Source organism: Xiphophorus couchianus, chromosome 10, assembly GCF_001444195.1.
Source record: "Xiphophorus couchianus chromosome 10, X_couchianus-1.0, whole genome shotgun sequence".
NCBI classification, from domain to species: domain Eukaryota; kingdom Metazoa; phylum Chordata; class Actinopteri; order Cyprinodontiformes; family Poeciliidae; genus Xiphophorus; species Xiphophorus couchianus.
This window is the reverse complement of record NC_040237.1, coordinates 3,526,540-3,544,855: the sequence shown is the minus strand read 5'-3', so window position 1 is coordinate 3,544,855 and position 18,316 is coordinate 3,526,540. Positions and strand designations below refer to the sequence as shown.

General features: G+C 37.2%; 1 protein-coding gene across 2 annotated transcripts in view; it reads right to left on the bottom strand.

Moving 5' to 3' along the window:
• Positions 1-7,150: 7,150 nt before the first annotated feature.
• The window catches only part of pax2b (paired box 2b), a 43,952-nt gene continuing 32,786 nt past the window's right edge, over positions 7,151-18,316 (bottom strand). Inside the window, exons 8-10 of one of the 2 annotated variants that reach the window (XM_028029041.1) lie at positions 11,848-11,949; positions 10,088-10,174; positions 7,151-9,091 (exon numbers count right to left, since the gene is read on the bottom strand). In XM_028029041.1, the coding sequence (XP_027884842.1) occupies positions 9,015-9,091; positions 10,088-10,174; positions 11,848-11,949 (266 nt within the window). In that variant the 3' untranslated portion in view covers positions 7,151-9,014. The remainder of the gene's footprint in view (positions 9,092-10,087; positions 10,175-11,847; positions 11,950-18,316) is intronic. The other variant, XM_028029040.1, reaches the window with a different exon arrangement.

Below are 18,316 nucleotides of genomic sequence, written 5' to 3'. Positions count from 1 at the left end.
ATGAATCCATCCAAAATAAGAACATAGTTAATGCGGGAAAACTTCAAATAATGCACAAAGCAGTGAGCGTCTATGACACCGTTATTTAGTTAAAAGATTTTTGCACTGTTGTTCACTGACAATCAATTGTTTCATTGTCAAACAGAGTAACACATTTTGAACAACTCAGAGGTAGATAATTGAATGTTTATTTGACTCCAACAGCTGTTGCAGAAAAAATATTTATCTGCTCTGTGAATAATTACATTTCCTTCTGCTTTGATTGTTTCTAAAAGGACCTGTTTGTGGAAAAGAAAATGACAAGAAGTCAAGTTGACAGGCCTGGAGTGAGACAGTTAAATGCCCCTCGCTGCTCTGGATAATTAATAAATAAAGTACCAGGGGAGTCCTGTCATGGCTTCCTCTATGACAGGGGCTGTCTCCAGTGCGCTAAAGCATTAAATGACCAATTCCTGTCAGGCTAACTTCCACTGCACTCCCCTGGCACCCTCTCCCTCATTCTCCCCGTCTCTCTCCTCTTCCTCCTCCTCCTCACCCTCACACTGTCTCCCCTTCTGCAGCGGCGAGCTACTTTGCTCTCTTTGCTCTGAGTTTTTCAGCGACTGATGGCTCTAGTTCATTTCTGCTGAATTAATTGGTCCCTGAATGAATTCTGTTGACAGGGCAATTCATCATGTGTTTGGCCTGACAGTGACTGGGGTGTTGGGAGTGTGGAGGCGGAGGTGGAGGGTGGGGGGGAAGCTACAGGAGAATCTGGGGTTACAGAAGGGGGAAAAAAGAAGGATGGGGGTTGATGGTTCTCCATCTATTATCTAGCCACAGTCTGCATTGAATTTCTCACTCGTTCTCTGAATATTTCCCAAACAAACAGGTCTGCCTGACAGCTCCAGCCGATTAGCGAGTTCCTCCGTCTGCTTTGGAGGGTATCCCCATTACCGACCAGTCAGGTAGTGAGGAACTATCAGCCCAGGACCACCGGTGCCTGTTACAGTATGTGGAACCTGACAGGATCACTGAGCAAGGTGCACTGTACGAGGCTTTTAATTGCTTCATGTGTCACACAATAGCCATTAGGGTAATTATTTACTGGTGAAGTGTAAATGAGGGCTGGCACAAGGCTGAGCCAGCACAGTTTTGGCAGAGGTGTGGCGCTCACCTATACAGATCTAATAGCTGCTAATTTGGTTCATTTGGAAACGCACCCTCCATCCAAACCCCTCTCCGGTTTTCCCTCGCTCACCTTCAGTCAATCAAGGCACCGATTATGTCCAATCAATCAATGCTCACTCATTAGGAACCTCCCTCCGAGTATCCTCTGGATGGCCTCATGCAGCGAGAGTCAAAAATTACCTCATAATTGCTGCTCAGGCATCATAACAAGCTAGGCTGCCCCTCTGACACGGCCATACAAACAGGTCTAACACAGGAATTGATGGATACTGGAGGAATCATATTATATATTGCCACATCCAATTAGATACAGCACATAAAGCAGCAGATCCATTCCCTCTATTCACAAACCGCAGCTCAGATGACACTCAGATAATATGAAGACGTGAAATGCATTTTCATATTCTCTCTCCTCTCTCTCTCTTTCCCGACGTCTACTTCGGGTGTCTGGACAAATGATAACATCCTGAGGATTTATTGTACATTTGACACACCAGTAACCAAATTATAATTCAGCTGCAGTCGGCATATTTGCAGAACCACTGTATAAATCACACAGAAAGCGCGTTCGGTGTTAGTGTGAAGCGGCCCAAAAGGTCAGCAGTCAGATAAAAGGTGTGGTTTGATGTTATGCATGAAGAGCTTCTCAGTTAGGATACCTGGGGGCTTCTAATTGCTGCCAAAACTATATTTAAACATATGTGATTAGAGATTCAGCCATTTTTTTTAAAAATCTGGTTAACTTCAAAATGTAATAAAAGATACCTACAGGTGGTTAGGTGGAAGTTTTTAACTAATCATTTTAAACTTGATACTTAAACATCTTGGAAGCAAATGTACCAAGGCTAATCTACAATCTACAAGCAACACATTTATCAGAAAATCAGACAATATCCGTGGTAACACTAAAGGCGCGGCAGAGAGCCACGGCTAAGGTGGGACAAACTGTGGAAAGATAGTTGTAAACTCCACAAGTATGAATAGTAAGAGTAGATTTAAAAAAGGTTGTTGTTGAAATAAAGCTGCAAGAAGTACCGTTTGCCGTTTACCTAAAGTCATCTTGGTGGGAAGAAACAAAACAAAGCAACTTCCTCATCTACATATAGAACACTGACTGCGCATATAACACATGGAAAACTCACACTGCATATCATCTCTGCGGTGAAACGTGGTGAGTGTGTTGCTGTGCAGTGGAGATACTTTTCTTTAGCAGAGAAAAGGGAAGCTGGTCAGAGTTGGACGGAAAGAATGATGGAGCTAAATATCGCACTTTGAGGAGATAACCTGTTGCAGAGTGCAAAGATTTGAGACTGGAGCAGAGTTTTATTTTACATCAGGACAATGACGCTGATCATTCAGCGAGCCAGAGTTAAAATATAATGGTTGAGATTAAAGCATATTCAGTTGTTGGAATGGGATAGTTGAAGTCTAGGCCTACGTCAATTAAGTGGGCAAGAAAAGCAGGCATAATTTTCATAAGCGGTCTACAGATGAGTGAAGCTGGTAGAGACTCAAAAATTACAGCTACACATGGTTCTACAGAGTATTGTGCATGTGCACACCACGCTTTTCAGATTTTTATTTGCATTGTATTTGAAAAACAATGAGTCATCTTCCTTGCAATTAATAACCAAGCATTACTTGTGCATATTTTGCATTGTATAATCACCGTATCTTGCAAAGTGACAAAATGTGCAAAAGATAAAGACATAAGAATACTTTTGCGTGGGAAACATTTTATTTTACTTGTTGGAAAAATAAATATTTAGTGTAAAAAAGTCTATACTAATGTTTACTTCATAGTTATGACTTTACATTATTACATAGTTGTTACTTCATTATTTGCTTTTGTATGATGCACATTTTTAAGATCCTGCCAAATGTAAGTGTTTTCATGTGGTGCAACTTTTAGTCCTAATAATTCAATTACTTCAGAAGCAATATGTAGAATGGGGTCCACTCATAAATGCAATTACCGCAAATCAGCTTAGAAGTAAAGCATTAATCTCTGTTAGCTCTGGGGCTTTAAAGAAATGTGGACATAGTTAGATGAAGCAGGAAAGTAAAAAAAAAAAACATTTCTTTCAAATAAATTAAAACTTCTTATCTAAAGTAAGCAATGAATCAAGATTTCTACACTTGAGCATTAAAATGATTACCATTTTATTATTTCTTTTAAAACTCCCTATTTAATCTTTTGCTAAATCAAACTTTTTTTTGGTTTTAAAGGTCAATATTCAATTTCATTCAACGGAAAAGCATCTTTTTTTATGTTTGACGGGTAAAAACCGAGACAGGTGCCGATTACAGCCAATGAGATCTCCTTTTCATACAGCAAGTTTACATAATTATGTATTTATTTATTTATATGTAGGATGCCTTTGTCATCTGGCATGCTGCACTCAATTTGAGCTTGACTGACAGATACATCCAGGTTTGCAGTTTATTAGTTTCAGAAGAGAGAGCCAGATCTGCCAATTTGGACAGGAAAGTGACAAAAAGTTTCCATCTAAATAGAATAATTCCACTTCTGGGAATTCTCACATGCAGAAAAAGGGAGAGTCCGATTCCCTCTTTTATTTTTTCCCCCTCCTCCTCCCTCTCTAACTAGAGCTGTGAATGACAAACATACACGACAGCTAGAAGCTGACAGAATATCAGATTTTGACGCTTCGTGGGGGAGCCATGAAATAAACAAAAGGCAGAGAAATTGAATTACAAAGCAAGAGGAGGTTTTGGAGTTCTGCTAAGAAAGCTGTTTTATTGTTGAAGCTTAGCAATGATATTCACCCAGGTCAGTTATGTTAAACTCCCTTTTGCTTTCAAGCTTTAAAACTATTTTTAATCAAGAAATGCTCCTCCTGCTGACATAAATTCTAATGTACGTGCCACTTTATCATGTACTCACTCTGCCCAAATCCTTTGCAAATCACAAAACTCTAATCAAAACAGTGTCCACTTGCCATAAATCAATAACGATATAACTAAATCACACAAGGTGGCAGTAGCAGAGGGATCACGGAGCAAAGAAAGAGCGAAAAGAAGCTCTGAGAGGGATTTTATGCATAAATCTCTCCCTGCAACTTGGCACAAATTGAATTCAGGCACAGTGCTAGAAAAATTAATTCAGCTTTACAAAGCGGGGAGAGGTTAAACACTTTATGTGCTGCTCAGTGATCCAAATCATGGAGAAAACATTCAGAGGCATTCTCACCGTAGTCTCTTTCTCTCCACTGTATGATCTTTATACCTTGTAAGGAAATGTGTATATTTTAAACAATACAGATGCAGTTATCTGTCATCTGTAGCTAAATTTGTAGACATTGCATACTTTATTAATTTATTTAAGAATAAGCTATTCACACCAAGAGACTTTGGCTGTAAAATGTAGCTAAAAGAATCATTCTGTGCAAATTATAGTGTACTGGAAATGGGAATTTGGAATACTTAAAACAATGGGAGCAAAATATAAGCTCCCATTGACTCGTTCAGTTTTGAAATCCATCAATGTTTAGTTACTTCAGAGAAAAAATGTTGAGAAAAAAATCTATTCAAACTGATAACACAATTGCAAGATTTTTCAATGTCGTGCAGTTCTGAGGTAGACGAGAGGCGTACATTTTGGTCTTATCTTGCCAGAACTGTGCTTGCATATATTTGCCAACGTGGCTCATGACACACATTAAATTTCATGACTTCTTTTGCATTTCTTTAAACATTGACTTTCTTTTTTTACCAATCTTCCATTAAAGCCATGTTTGCAAACTTCCATGGTCATTAATTATCCTGTCCAGAGATTCTCCCACCTGAGCTGTGAATATTTGTGGCTCCTTCAATTAACATGAGGATTTTGGCTTCTTCTTTGTTTAATACTCTTCATGCCAGGCCTGTCAGTTTAGGGAGTGGCAAAACCTGGTAGAAGCAGCCTCTTGTTCCATGCTTTGCTTCAGCAGAGGGTCTGGACCCTCAACTATTGAGAAAAGGTTGTCTGCTGAAGACTGGTACACTGTTGAAGCTATAAACAAATGGATCTAACTTCACCGAATTTCTAATATTTGGCCAGACTGTATGAATTGCGACAGCTTGATGAAGCTTACCGGAAGTTGCGTGTGCTGTAAACAACCATCCTCCACTGCAAAGAGAGAAGTGCCAAGCTGAACAAGATGGCTGTAAACGAGAGGGGACATGATATCTCTGCTAGCAATAAAATGTCTTGGTCCGACTTTAATTGGTGAAGTTCTGGAAGCATGGCCAACTTGAACAGAATGACTCTGTTCACTTCCTCCACTGCTATTATCAAACTACAGCTATAGACAGATCATTATTCAAAAGCAGTGCAGAAAATCTGCGTCACTGTTCACAAATCCTTCTGAAATTCATCCTGACAAATCCAGCTCAATGGGAGAAATCAGACCGATCGCTGAAGGGAGATGAGAATTGCACAGGAAGACAGTAGCTTTGTCTGAATAGATTTTCATTTGTGCGCCGTTGCCAAACTCTTGATTTTTCAGATGTTGAATTGAACAGTCATCTATGAGACGTTGAAGGATTGGAATATTACTTTCTAATCAAATTCTAATCTAAGCTTCTTACCAGCGAGCAGTCTCATGAGTTCCTTGGTCTTGACAATGCTTTTGTTCACTAACATCCTGCAACAAACCTCTGAGTCCTTCACATAACAGCTGGATTTATGCTCAAAGTAAATTACACACAGGTGGACTCAGTGTAACAATTAGATTGCTTCTGGACTTTGGTATTTGGCAGATTCAGAAGAAAGGGGTCATGCCACATTTTTTTAAAATATTTCCTTTTGTTAAAAAATAACAAAAGCATCCTTCTCTAATTCTGATTCTAAACGTCAGACAACATAAAGCACATATTGTAACAATGTCTTTTCTTTTTGTTGTTTGAAAAACAAAATTCCCCTTTTTATCAATTTAAAAATAGGCATCAAATGAAGTTTTCTGTGCCACAAGTTATTGATTAATAACTTACAGGTTTCTAGTAACTATTACCTTAAAATATAAATTGGGGGATCACAAAAATGCTTCTGTTGCTTTTTTATTTTTAAGGTATTCTTCAGACTGCAAATTATTGTGACGCTGTTAAAGCATTTTATTCAAGTTATTTTCCTCCCCTGTTTGTGCTCAAATTAAAAGGTACATTTTCTAAATTGTTTTATGATGAGATAAGACCTCTGCATTAAAATATTTTATTTAAAGAATTATTATTATTATTTTTTTTTTTTTACAAATTCTCACCAGGTAAAAATAACTAAATTGTTCACTGACCCTATAAAGAACTTTTAGGTTTGGAATCTTGCTGTGCGTTTATGTCCAGAGACTTATTCGAAAAGACATTATTGTTATTGTGGTAATCATAATCTAGCAATAATAAAAAGTCAAAAAGTAAGACAAGAAAAAAAGAAATCCAGAAATCCATTTTTTAAAAATATCATTAGAATGTTAATTTCTTTCAGTAATTCAAATCAGTAATTGAAAGTCATACTGATTCATTGCATAGATTCATAACTTTCAAGTCTCTGATAGTTTTCAAAATATGGCTTACATCTATATTAAAACAAAATTTAGACCTTCTGCAAATCATGGACTCTTTTTGCATCAATTACCGGATAAATGCAGAGTTGCATGGAAGTGATCAGCCTGTGGCTATGATGAGGTCAAATTGCTTTAATAGTTGCCTTCAACTCATCTGCAGTTTTGGGTGTGGTGTCCTCCCCCCAACTCCCCCCCAAGCCCTCAATTTGGCTTCACATGCCTTGTGCACCTTGTCTACCATAAATTGACTTTTTTCACTTTTATTTAAATAATCTTCATCTACAGTAACAGAAATAAAGACTGGATCTATAAAACACTGAGTTCCACCTATGAGCTGAATCACCAGCATAGGTGATTCATATGACCATTCCTGATTTGATATATTTATCTGAATGCTTCAGTCAGACACATCACACAAATCGTTTTGCATAAAAGATTTCAGACACTTTTATTATTGTACAAGTGATACCGGCATAATGAAAGTGATAATACCCATGAACATGAAAGACAGTTTTTCCTTACTGTATATACAGAGAAGTGTCTTCATATCGCACACACATACACACACGCACGCACGCCCCCACTCATACCCTCATCCTCTCGCACGCACACACGCGCATACGCACACACAAAATGCTTCTACAAAACGAACAAATTGTAAATAACATAACGTTAAATAAACTCCACCTACCTTTAGGTTTACAGCTGAATATGCATATGATGACCATCTTTGCACTGCATAGAATTTATACATATAATTTTCCTTGTGAACATTGTGGGCTTTTCTAATAACAATAATTATAGTAGTAACAATAATAATAACAATAATACTGCTCTCATGATGCATATCGGAGGCCTGTAAATTAACATTAAAAATAACTAAGTCTTTGGCAAACGCAAATACATTCACTTGACAGATGAAGAAGAAAAATGATTCCAGCTTTGCTGAAAAAAAAAATTACTTGTCCTGAAACATGCGGGAGTTAAAGTTAGGAGAGCACATGTTTAAGGCATTTATAGTTGAAATTGTCACCCTGCTTTTCGATGTCAGAATCATCCAATCAGAGTGAATCCAGACAAATTAGATTTGGAATGGCTGTTATATCCTTACTTCTGCAGTTGAATGCCAAAGACTTAATGAACTTAAACATAAGCAGTGGGAACATAAAGTAGTATAGTGCACATCAAGTCAGTGAGATGATGGGCTTTGTAAAACTGTAAGTGCCTTTACAGACTGAGACGCATAAGGCTTACAGTCAGTTTTTCTTTTTTACATAAAACAAATATGCACATTTAGTTTTTCTGCATAACCACAGTCCAGTGTTGCAAACCTCCAAAATAGTGCAAACTTAACACAAAAATAAAACACTCAAAAGGTTTTGCCTGATTACCTTCCTGACAAATAAGAGAACAAGTCAAACATTAGCCAAGCAGTCTGCAAATTAGTCTTTACAAATGATAAAAAAATGAAATAAAAAAATTATTTTAACTGGAAACCTTGCAAATAGTGAGCCATGGTGCTATAATAACATGGTTCCCACTATTTTTCAAACAGGTGTTTATTTCATTTTTCATTTTTACATCTTGATTGTGTCTCACAGAAAACATGTCCTAATCTTCTCACGGCATCAAAAGCGATTGATTTTTTTTTCTCTTCCACTCATGCTGGATGTTTGGTCAGTGCCTGCTCAGATGGACTGAAAAACAACTGCCACAGCCTGCGCGGGTTGCTGCTCATCTCCCTTGATCTCTGTGCATTGCGATTTGATTCGAGTGGGAGACAAATGGCAAAAGGGAAAAAAAGGGGAGAAAAAAAACCCTGCTGATACATTTCAAGCTGTGGACAGTATCCCTGCTGGGACCCATTGAGGAAAGGAATGTACAGTATTGATCTGTTATGGATAAAAGAGTGGCACCACAGGTGGGGAAAATAAATTCAGGATGTTTTTGTCTGGAGTCCTGTTTTTTTTTAAAACCATTGCAATTAGCCAAGGGTTCAAACTTTCACTGTTCCATAATTGTGTTTTGCTTTTATTTTTTTTTGGCTTTGGGTGTCCAAAAAAAAAAAAAGAATTAAAAAAAAAGCTGTAATGAGAGAAGATGGCGGTTGTGTTGAATCCATGAATATTCTCCTCTATTTTTGTCTTTTTTTTATTATTATTTTTTTGTTAGTCGGGGACATTTTATGCACTTTTTGCTCAGTGTCCGGTGGACCGTGTTCTTCACACCTGGGCAATATGGAGACTGAGGCCGTGGTCCTGCAGGTTGATTTGGTTTCCATGGTAACTAGTGACGGTCATAGGCAGTGGCAGCAGTGGGAGGGGCGGAGCCTCTCGATGCGGCACTATAATAATAAGGGGAACCTGAAAGTTAACAGAAGAATGAACCATTTGAAACAACAAATTACAGCTTTCACTGCCATTTACCAAATAAATTACCATGAATGATACATACAATAAACTGCATAACACTTATATAAGAGTTATAGGTAATTATCCTTGCTGTTGATGCTATTTTATTAATTATCTGACAATGGCCAGATAAACTTCAGTCCTCACCCAATTCTGTTTGTCATAGTTCCAGTTGTTTTATGCTTTTTAACAACTGCTCTGATACAGATTCTGGCAAGTCATTTTCTTGAAGTCGCTACCTGACATATGAAGAACGCCTGCCTTACTTGAACTGAATGATCTCTAGTCTTGCCCGTTTTGAAGAGCGTCTGAGAAATGGATCTCTGTCATCATATTTATGCCTTTGACAAACATTATTATCACCAAATGTTTCTAAGAACACAGGAAAAAGTAGCTAGTTGCTTTTCTGAGAAGAAGCTGCTAGAGCGGTCTGAACACTTTCTAAGTATAGCGATTTAATAAGTCTGAATATTGAACCGTTACTTAAACAAATTGTTGGTGATTTGCAAAATCGCTGACAAAATCTCAGTTCGTTCTTGTAAACTTGATATTATATACTTCTCTGAAAGCTGAATTTACTGTTATTTAATACTGGAGCTCCTTTGGTTAAAACCCCACAGAAAGCAACAATAAATATTCCAGTTTTGTTGTAACATAAGTATACAGAAATAATAAAACAAATGTTATTCACAAAGTCCTTTATATATTACATCATATTTTGTAGTTCTGCAGAAAGACAGTTCAATTGTGAATTTTAAAACTCAACGAATGAGGACATCTAGTGATAAAGACTCCATCTGTCTTAAAACAATAAATTAGGGATTTATGATTGCTGGATCACTTATTTGTAACCTGCTGGACTGGTACAGCAACTGGTACGCTGCAACTCTAACCAGCATTACTGAGACAAGCTTGTCAGTCATTTACTTCTCATCAAACACTACTCACTTAGTAATGCTGGATTGCTGAATCGCCAGGCTTCGTTGTAGGTTGTGTACTGTGGATGACTGTAGGGGTTCCCCGAAAACTCACTCCCTGCAAAACAAAACAACAAATCAATTAGCATTTCAATACATCGAAACCCATGCCACTTCACATGCACTCATTTCTCGTCATTCAAAACAGGACGCAATTTGAGACCGAGAGTGATAGTCATCAGTGTGCACCCAGTCAAGCAAGTAATTTATTTCTTTTTCATTTCACTTAAGTTATGCAACACTGAACAATACAGGATGTGACACTGAAGGTGGCTTTCCCTGTCCCATTTATGGATATCTAACCCTTTCTTCTGTGGCCAGCACATTTTAAGCCACTCTAATAAATACAGAGTGGTAATAAACAGTTTCATGCATACGTTTTTGATTTGTTGCCGTAAATCCTGCTGCCTTTCTTTGGAGAATTTTAACGTGTTCAATCTGAAGCCTCTTTGGTTTGAGCTCGGAGGTTTTCTGCAGCAGAATTTTATTGCAGGGGAAGTAACTTGGAACATGTCTGTGAGCATTGCTGTTTGTATAACACCTTTCTTTCTTTTATGAGACAATAAAGGCTACATTTTATATGAGGCTGGTGAAAAATGGCTTTCCTTTAACAGTGTTTGGGTCCTGTCACTAAAAATTAGCCGTTGTGTATAGGATGAATCGGTTATGACACTAAACCACAAGCCATAGGATTAAGGTGCTCATCTTTTGCTGCTTGCCACAGAAGAACAAATGGAAAGTAAAAGCAGGTCTGTCTGGTTTCTTTCCCTCCCGTGTGATTTACCAGCTTCATCATCTATAATCCAAACATAAATGTAGACTGCAAAAGCTACTGGGAGCGGTTTGCTTCATTTTTACTGTCAGATGTTAAATGGACGTTGAGGTTTGCAGAAGTATGTTGGTAAATGTAAAATCTATTGATTTCAAAACAGTAAATTTACCCTGATTTTTTTTTTCTTTCACTTTGATGTTAGGTTAATTCATTTGGCATGAACAAATCATTAAACCAAAAAGTAGAAAAAAATATAACAACCCATCCCTAACCCCTAAAGAAATAGTCTTTTTGTTGATGGATCACTAAAATGTATTGTAAATTCCTCACCTCAGTCATCTTTGGAGCCTTTGCTTCCACTCACTTTGTGCACTCTCTGTTTTTCTTCTCCATAGAAAGTACCTCTGACTCATTTCTTCTGTGTTTAAAAATTTCTAAGCTGAGCAACTGCTGGACTTAGTGCTGCAACTAACTTTGCATATTTTTCCCCTAAATATTTTTTGAACCAATGTCCTGCCATTACTATTGTCTCTAATTTAGTTTCCTCACCAATAAAAAGTATGTCTGGCATAGTGTGCCTGTTAGGCTCTGTCTTTTTCCTGGATTGAGCCATTGTACTCCTTACTATGGAAAGTATCCATCACTCTGTGTTTCTATAGATGGAGCCATTGATTGTGTTGTTGTAGCCATTCCTTAAGCATATTTTTTTTGTTTTCTTTCCCATCAAAAATATTCCTTGCTCACTGCTTCTATGTTTAGAGCCATTAATGTGATGATTTATGTCTTTTTACTGTTTTCATTGCATATAGAAATCAATATTCTTCACCTCTCTGCATAAGTCACCATTAACGTCTCCTCACCCTGCTTTACAGCTTCTACACATTTTCATTTTGAGGGTGACACCACACCATATTCGACCCCAATGATAGCAGGAAACGGTGATGCCGTTTTCAACTCACCAGGAACCATTCCAGCGAGTGTTGAGGTTGGGTAGCTGCCTTGGCCTGTTGGGGGAACGTGAGGGGGATACCCGGGTAAGGTCGTGTTTGCCATATCCCGGCCTGCAAAGACAAAGTAGATACAGGCAAAATGGGTTAATGTACACCAATTCATCCTACTTCTTGAAAAAAAAAGATTAATCAGACATAACAATAAAATAAAACATATATTACAGAAAATATTTTAAATTATCTTCTGTGAATTTTTCGCCTTAACGATAAGAAAAATTGGACAAACTACTTTGAAAATGTTAGTAGGAAAATGTTGAAATGTTTTCCACAAGAGAAGGAAACTTTTTGTAGGTAAGATACCCGTCAGTGAAATGTATTCAGTGATTTCACTGTTTTTTTCTGAACAGGTCTGCTGTGGATGGCTTAGAGCAGTGGTTCTCAAACTTTTTTCAGTGATGTACCCCCTTAAAAAAATATTTTTAGTCAAGTACCCCCTGACACGGGCAAAACATTTTTGGAATTAAAAAGGGGTACAGTGCTGTAAAATCACTGTCTGATTAATTAAAGCCAAACAACTTCTATCAGTGAACCTGACAAATACATCCATATTGCCAACATTGCATGGTTAAACAAAAAAGAAAAACAGAAGACGGTGACCACCAGGAAGGTATAAAACCAGTCAAACCGTTTTATTTTAAAGGATATTGAAACTAAATACTGAATATAAAATTCAGTGCATGAACACACATTTATATTTTTTCGAACTTTTTACAAAATAATTTTTCCCAAGACTTATTATGAGGAGCCTACTGATTTTTTAAAGATATTTTGAAAAGCTTCACGTACCCCCTGCAGTACCTCCACGTACCCCCAGGGGTACACGTACCCCCATTTGAGAACCACTGGCTTAGAGCACCTTTCCCATTTGTCCATAAATGCAATATCTCGTACTCAAGAAAATAATCTGATGTTACATTAACATAATACATCAGCCAGTATTGTTTTCCATTAAGTTGTGCTACTGCTGCCTTTTGGACCAGATAAACTGCAATTCCCTCATTATCCAGTTCAAGTTGGTCTAAATATATCAACTTGACCAAACCCTACAAGGCTTCTTCGGTGTACAGTCCAAAAAATTCAGGAGCTTTTGAACAGCATCAATTCTTCGGCTGCAGACATTCAGCTCTCTAATTGAAAGCGACGGCTCAACTGTCCTATCTGGACGCAGGAACATTAGGACTCCAGCATGTAACCCCAATCTACGCAGTGGCGGGGGTAAAGAAGGCCCCTGCTATATTGTCAACCATGAGGACCGTTTGGTCTCAAAGAGAAGCTCATCTATAAATAGAGATTTAATGAGGAACTGCAGGATGAAGTGACAGTACAGCAATTATTAACTGTGGAGGCAAAATTATTTTATGATTAATTTAAACTAGTTCACTGTGGCTTTTATAAGTTTAAATGGCGGACATGTTCGCTTAAGCTAAGCCCTGTTGTTGTCTCTTGGTTTTGTTAGATTTGGTGTTTTTATCAGTGAACTCCCTGTTATTTTCTATTGCTTTTGGTTACTTTTGTTCAGTGTATGAACTATTAAAGTTTCCTTTCTTATTTCTTTCTGTTGTTTGTTTTTTACTACATATCTGATCCCCTACTCTGATGCCCCTAAATAAAACCCAATGCAAAAAAAAATGCCTTCAAAAGTCAAATAGAATAGATCAATCTCAGGATACATGGAGATGTTGGGTCACTGCCTCAAAGGATTGTTGCTAAACATAAGTGAGCAAACAGCATCATGAAGACCAAGCAGCACAGCAAACAGGTAAAGCAGAAAGTTGCAAAGATGTTTAAGGCACAGTAAGATTATATATATATATATAAAAAAAACAACCTCACAGGCTTTAAATCTCCATTAGTTCAAACCACCTTTAAAAAACAGTTGCAAACCTGCCAAGCCCTTCCAACTCTGTCTGAGCTGAAACAACTCAGACAGAAAAATCTAAAATGAAAGTCACTTTTGCATTTTGCCGCACGCCACACAGGAGACACAACTTCACATCTTCTGGAACATTGTAGTGGCAGCATCATAGTGAGGGAATGCTTTTCTTTTGTAGGGGAAAAGAAGCCTTTGAAGTTACTACAAAATGTAAAAAAAAAAAAAAAAAAAGTGTTATGGATGCTTTATAAAGGATTAGTAAAATAGAACTATAATCCAAATGCCTTTTTGTCACTTCACAAAGAAAAATTAACTTTTTTAAAGCAAAGCAATTTATTCCTTGAGCTAATTGGTTTTTAAGGATTACGCTGATTAATCTATACCTTCCTAGCTTTAGCTTTGGATTATAAACAAGAATAAATGTTTTTGATGTATTTTACAACACAACCAGGAAGATGAGCTGAAATCTAGGTAAACAAGTCATAAAATCCTACATGAAATTACTTTTAGATGTTTTTTTTCTTTCTTTTTAAACAATGTCTGTGTTTCTTTGTAATTCTGGATTTATTTATTAACTGAGAAAAAATCCACATAAAAATATTCTTGCTAAAACATATCACATGGGTGTGAATTCTCTACTAAAACAATGCTGAATAATATAGATCTTTTTATTATTATCTTAAATGATCAGATCCAACATCTGAAGCTGAGAATTTCACGTTAAACAGCTGTTTAACGACCTCTTGTTGAACAACTGTTCTCCTTTGTTTGCACCGATGGCCACGTTGTATGAGTGCCTGCTGAAATGTGTCTTTTTGTTAAAGCGCTCAGACTCCAGGGCCGAGAGTTAAAGAGCTTTGCAGAGAAGAGTGAGGTCATGCTGGACCTTTCATTTATTATAAGAATTAGTTAGCCACAAGCCAGTGCACATAAGTCAAAGGGAGCCGTGAGAGTACTGTGGTGGGGGGTCCTGCAGGGGTGAAGCCTTTGTGTGCGTGTGTGTGTGCGTGTGTAGACAAAGGTAACTACCAGTGTCTCCACACTGACTTTATTTTTGTTATTACTGCAAAAGCCACAGCTGCTTTAGTGTAAATCTTGTGTTTACAATTATTTCCTAAAGTCAACATCTGACTTACATTTGCTGATTTGTGATAATAATTTTACATAACACAGTCACATCAGTTTGAGGGTCTTTTCACAAGATATCTTCCCTCTATGTCAAGAACAAGAATGTCTTCAGTGTTAAGATGATGAAATAAAAGTAGAGAAAATTGACGATTGACTGAAAAAACTTGCTAATGTGGGTTGGTCACTTCATCAATACAAGCCCTGATATTGATTTAGTGGATCAAATCAGGTGATCAATACTTTCAGGTCAACCCACACTTCATTCAGACTTAAATAGCATCATTAAGACACAATGTTTTGTTTTTTCAACCTCACTGTTGCAACACAACAATGCCTCCAAAGCGTTGCAGAAGCATTCATAGGTCTTGAACTTTTACACATTTTGTATTATTACAACCGTCAACATGAATGTACTTTATTCAGTTTTTATGTGCTAGAGTGGCATAAAGCAGGACATATAGCTAAAACGAGAAATTTATATATACTCAATAAAAATACACATATACCTGTCTAAAGTTAAGTCAGAATAAACTTCTCTTGTTTTAGGTCAGCTAGAATTACCAGAATGACTTCTATTTGCTAAATACTACAATAGTGAGAGAAAGAATATATCAGTGATTGAAATAATAATGTATTCAAAATCAGAAATTTACATACAGAATGATTACTATCTATTTGAAAAATGAGGAAAAGTCCAGATTATGTCCTGGCTTTGGAAATTTCTCATAGGTTGACTGACAAGTTTATTTGGAGACACACCTGTGGTTGTATGAAGAGTCAAACTGAAAGGAATAATAGTTTTCTTTCACCAATAACTTTCTCTGTCGTTAAGTGTAAATATCTAATGTGCTGGAAAAATGGCTACCTTCTGTTTTTGGATGATCGATTGAACAATGAGATACTACCCACTCAGATTTACATCAGATTTTTAGTGCAATAACACTTTTACTTTAGGGCAGACAAGTGAATACAAATGAATGGACAAATGATAAAAACTATGTTCCATTTACGCACACATTTCAGTTCATCTTTCATGTACATCCATGACGTCGTAATAACATGCATTGAATTTTGTGGTCATAGCAAACTTTAGATTTGAAAATGCTAAAATATGTTTGCAGGGCAGTGTAAATGTATGCATGCTGAGCGTGTTCTGTAGCAGCCTGTGCTGAATCATCGTTTTAGGCAGCTCTCTGACGCTTTGCTTTATGTCCTCCTTTTCAAGCCCTCTTTCAGAGATTCGCAGAACTCTCTGTACAGCAATGATAGCCTCATTAGCTGCCTCCTAGTCTTTTGTTGTTTTTACAAACAGAGATGTCTGTCGAGATTCTCATTAAAAGATGGCCTTCCTTTATGCTGCCTGCTTCCTCTGACAGTCCCCCCTTAGATTGAACGGCAGTAAATCAAGCTATTTATTTTCCTCTACGCCCCCTTTTCTCCCCCCTTGCCCCAGCCAAAATCTATACAAAGATTTTTTTGTTTTGGTTTGCTTTTTCTTTTCTTTTCTTTTTTTTTTATTTACAAAAACCTGTTGATTTCTGCTTCAAACTGAGAAGCAGCTTGTAGGAATAAATACCAATCTGGGAATACAGCTCTCCGTAGAGTTTGAAACATATTGAACTCTAGAGTTTGCTTGAAGTTTGTTCAGGATGAAATTGTATGAACAACACAGAGCAACTGAAATCAACCAGAGGTTATCTTAAAACAGATTATTTGATACTTGGGTTTTTGATTTTGTGGCTTTGCGTCGGCGTGAGCTCAGTTTCTTCACACACAAACGGAAAAGCAGGGTGACCTTCTCTTTATTTGGCACATGAACAAAGTCATTTGTGAATGACTCTTTTGCTTGCAAGAGTATTACATTTAGCATGACAGGGACACCTTCATGTTTGCTACAATAACAACCAAAAATCTCTGACCTCCATTTTCGGGGCAATATGTAGAATGGGGCAATTTATCACCAGCTCCCCCACAAAAAAACTCACACCCTAATTAATTACAACTAAGTAAAGAATGTTTGGAGAGCCAAATTGCTTTAATTCCCCAAACACCAGCTGAAAGTCATTCATTATCAAATGTGTGCTCAAAGGTTAGTTTGCTTTTGTAAAGACGAGATGAGCATTAATTTCAGAGCCCACGTTTTCCCCTGTGGGGTGACATGCCAACGGTTTGCGAGGATGGTGGCGGGTTTACTCTCTTTTCCTTAGGTCTTGATGCTTTATGTGAACCTTTCAGCATCCTCACTTTAAATACAGGCACATCTTAATAAATAAGACAATTATCCAAAAGTTTTTTTAAAATATATTTGTTTAATTTATCAAATGAAATGATGCATGTTAAAGACTCATTACACACAACATGATGTATTTTACGCATTTATTCAATAATTATTTAATGTATTGTTGTTGTTATTATTATTATTTCTATTATTATTATTATTATTATTATTACTATGTCTTGCAGCAATTTACTTTGTTTTCTAAAAAAAAAAAAGTTATTACATAAGACCAATTAAAAAAAACTTTGCAACAGAAATTTTGGACATGTATTATATAATATGTATTGGTTGGGACTCCTTTTGCAGGAATTACCGAATCAATGCAGCATGACATGGCTTCTCAAATCCTGAGTGAATGTGCAAGCTTTTCCCTGGACCTACAGCAACTTGGATTCTGTGGTCCTAAACTTTTCCTCCAAATTCTCTGACCGTAGTTTTTTAAAATATAGTCCAAAATCGACTTTCATCCAAAAAAGGACATCAGTATGCCGAGCCTTTTTGTTCTTAACCCAGGTGAGACACTGCTGACATTTTTTCTTTTGTTCAGGCGACAGTAGCCTTTTTTCCTCCATATGTCTGTGTGTGGTGGCTCTTGAAGCTCTGTCTCCAGCTGCACTCCACGCCTTATGAATTTCCCCCAAACTCTTGAAGGGGATTTACATCAAAGTTCTCTCATGGCTGCAGTCATTCTCGCTGTTTGTGTGCCTTTTTCCACCACATATTTTATTTCCGCTCAACTCTTCATTAACATTCTTAGATACAGCACTTTGCGCCTCAAGCCTCTTGAGCAATTATAGTTTTCGGCTTACCCTTCTTGTAGAGGGTGTCAGTGATTGTCGTCTGGGCAGCAGTGAATTCAACAGTCTTTCCCATGGTTTTTTTAGGCTATAACATACCAAAACCTTAACATTATTGTATCAAAATTATATTGCATTGGTCTAAAATCATCCAACAAACTGAGTTCTCTAAGTGACAAACAATCACCAAGTGAAGGTGTTTAAAACTTCTTGTGAAAGCCCAAGGGAAACCATTCACTGCCTGAATGCCGACCTCCAGTCTGAAGCGCCATCAAGAAAACAGCCGGTTTCCGACTTCTTTCAGGAAAATACTGAAACTTTCTATTGAAATAGTCCTCATTT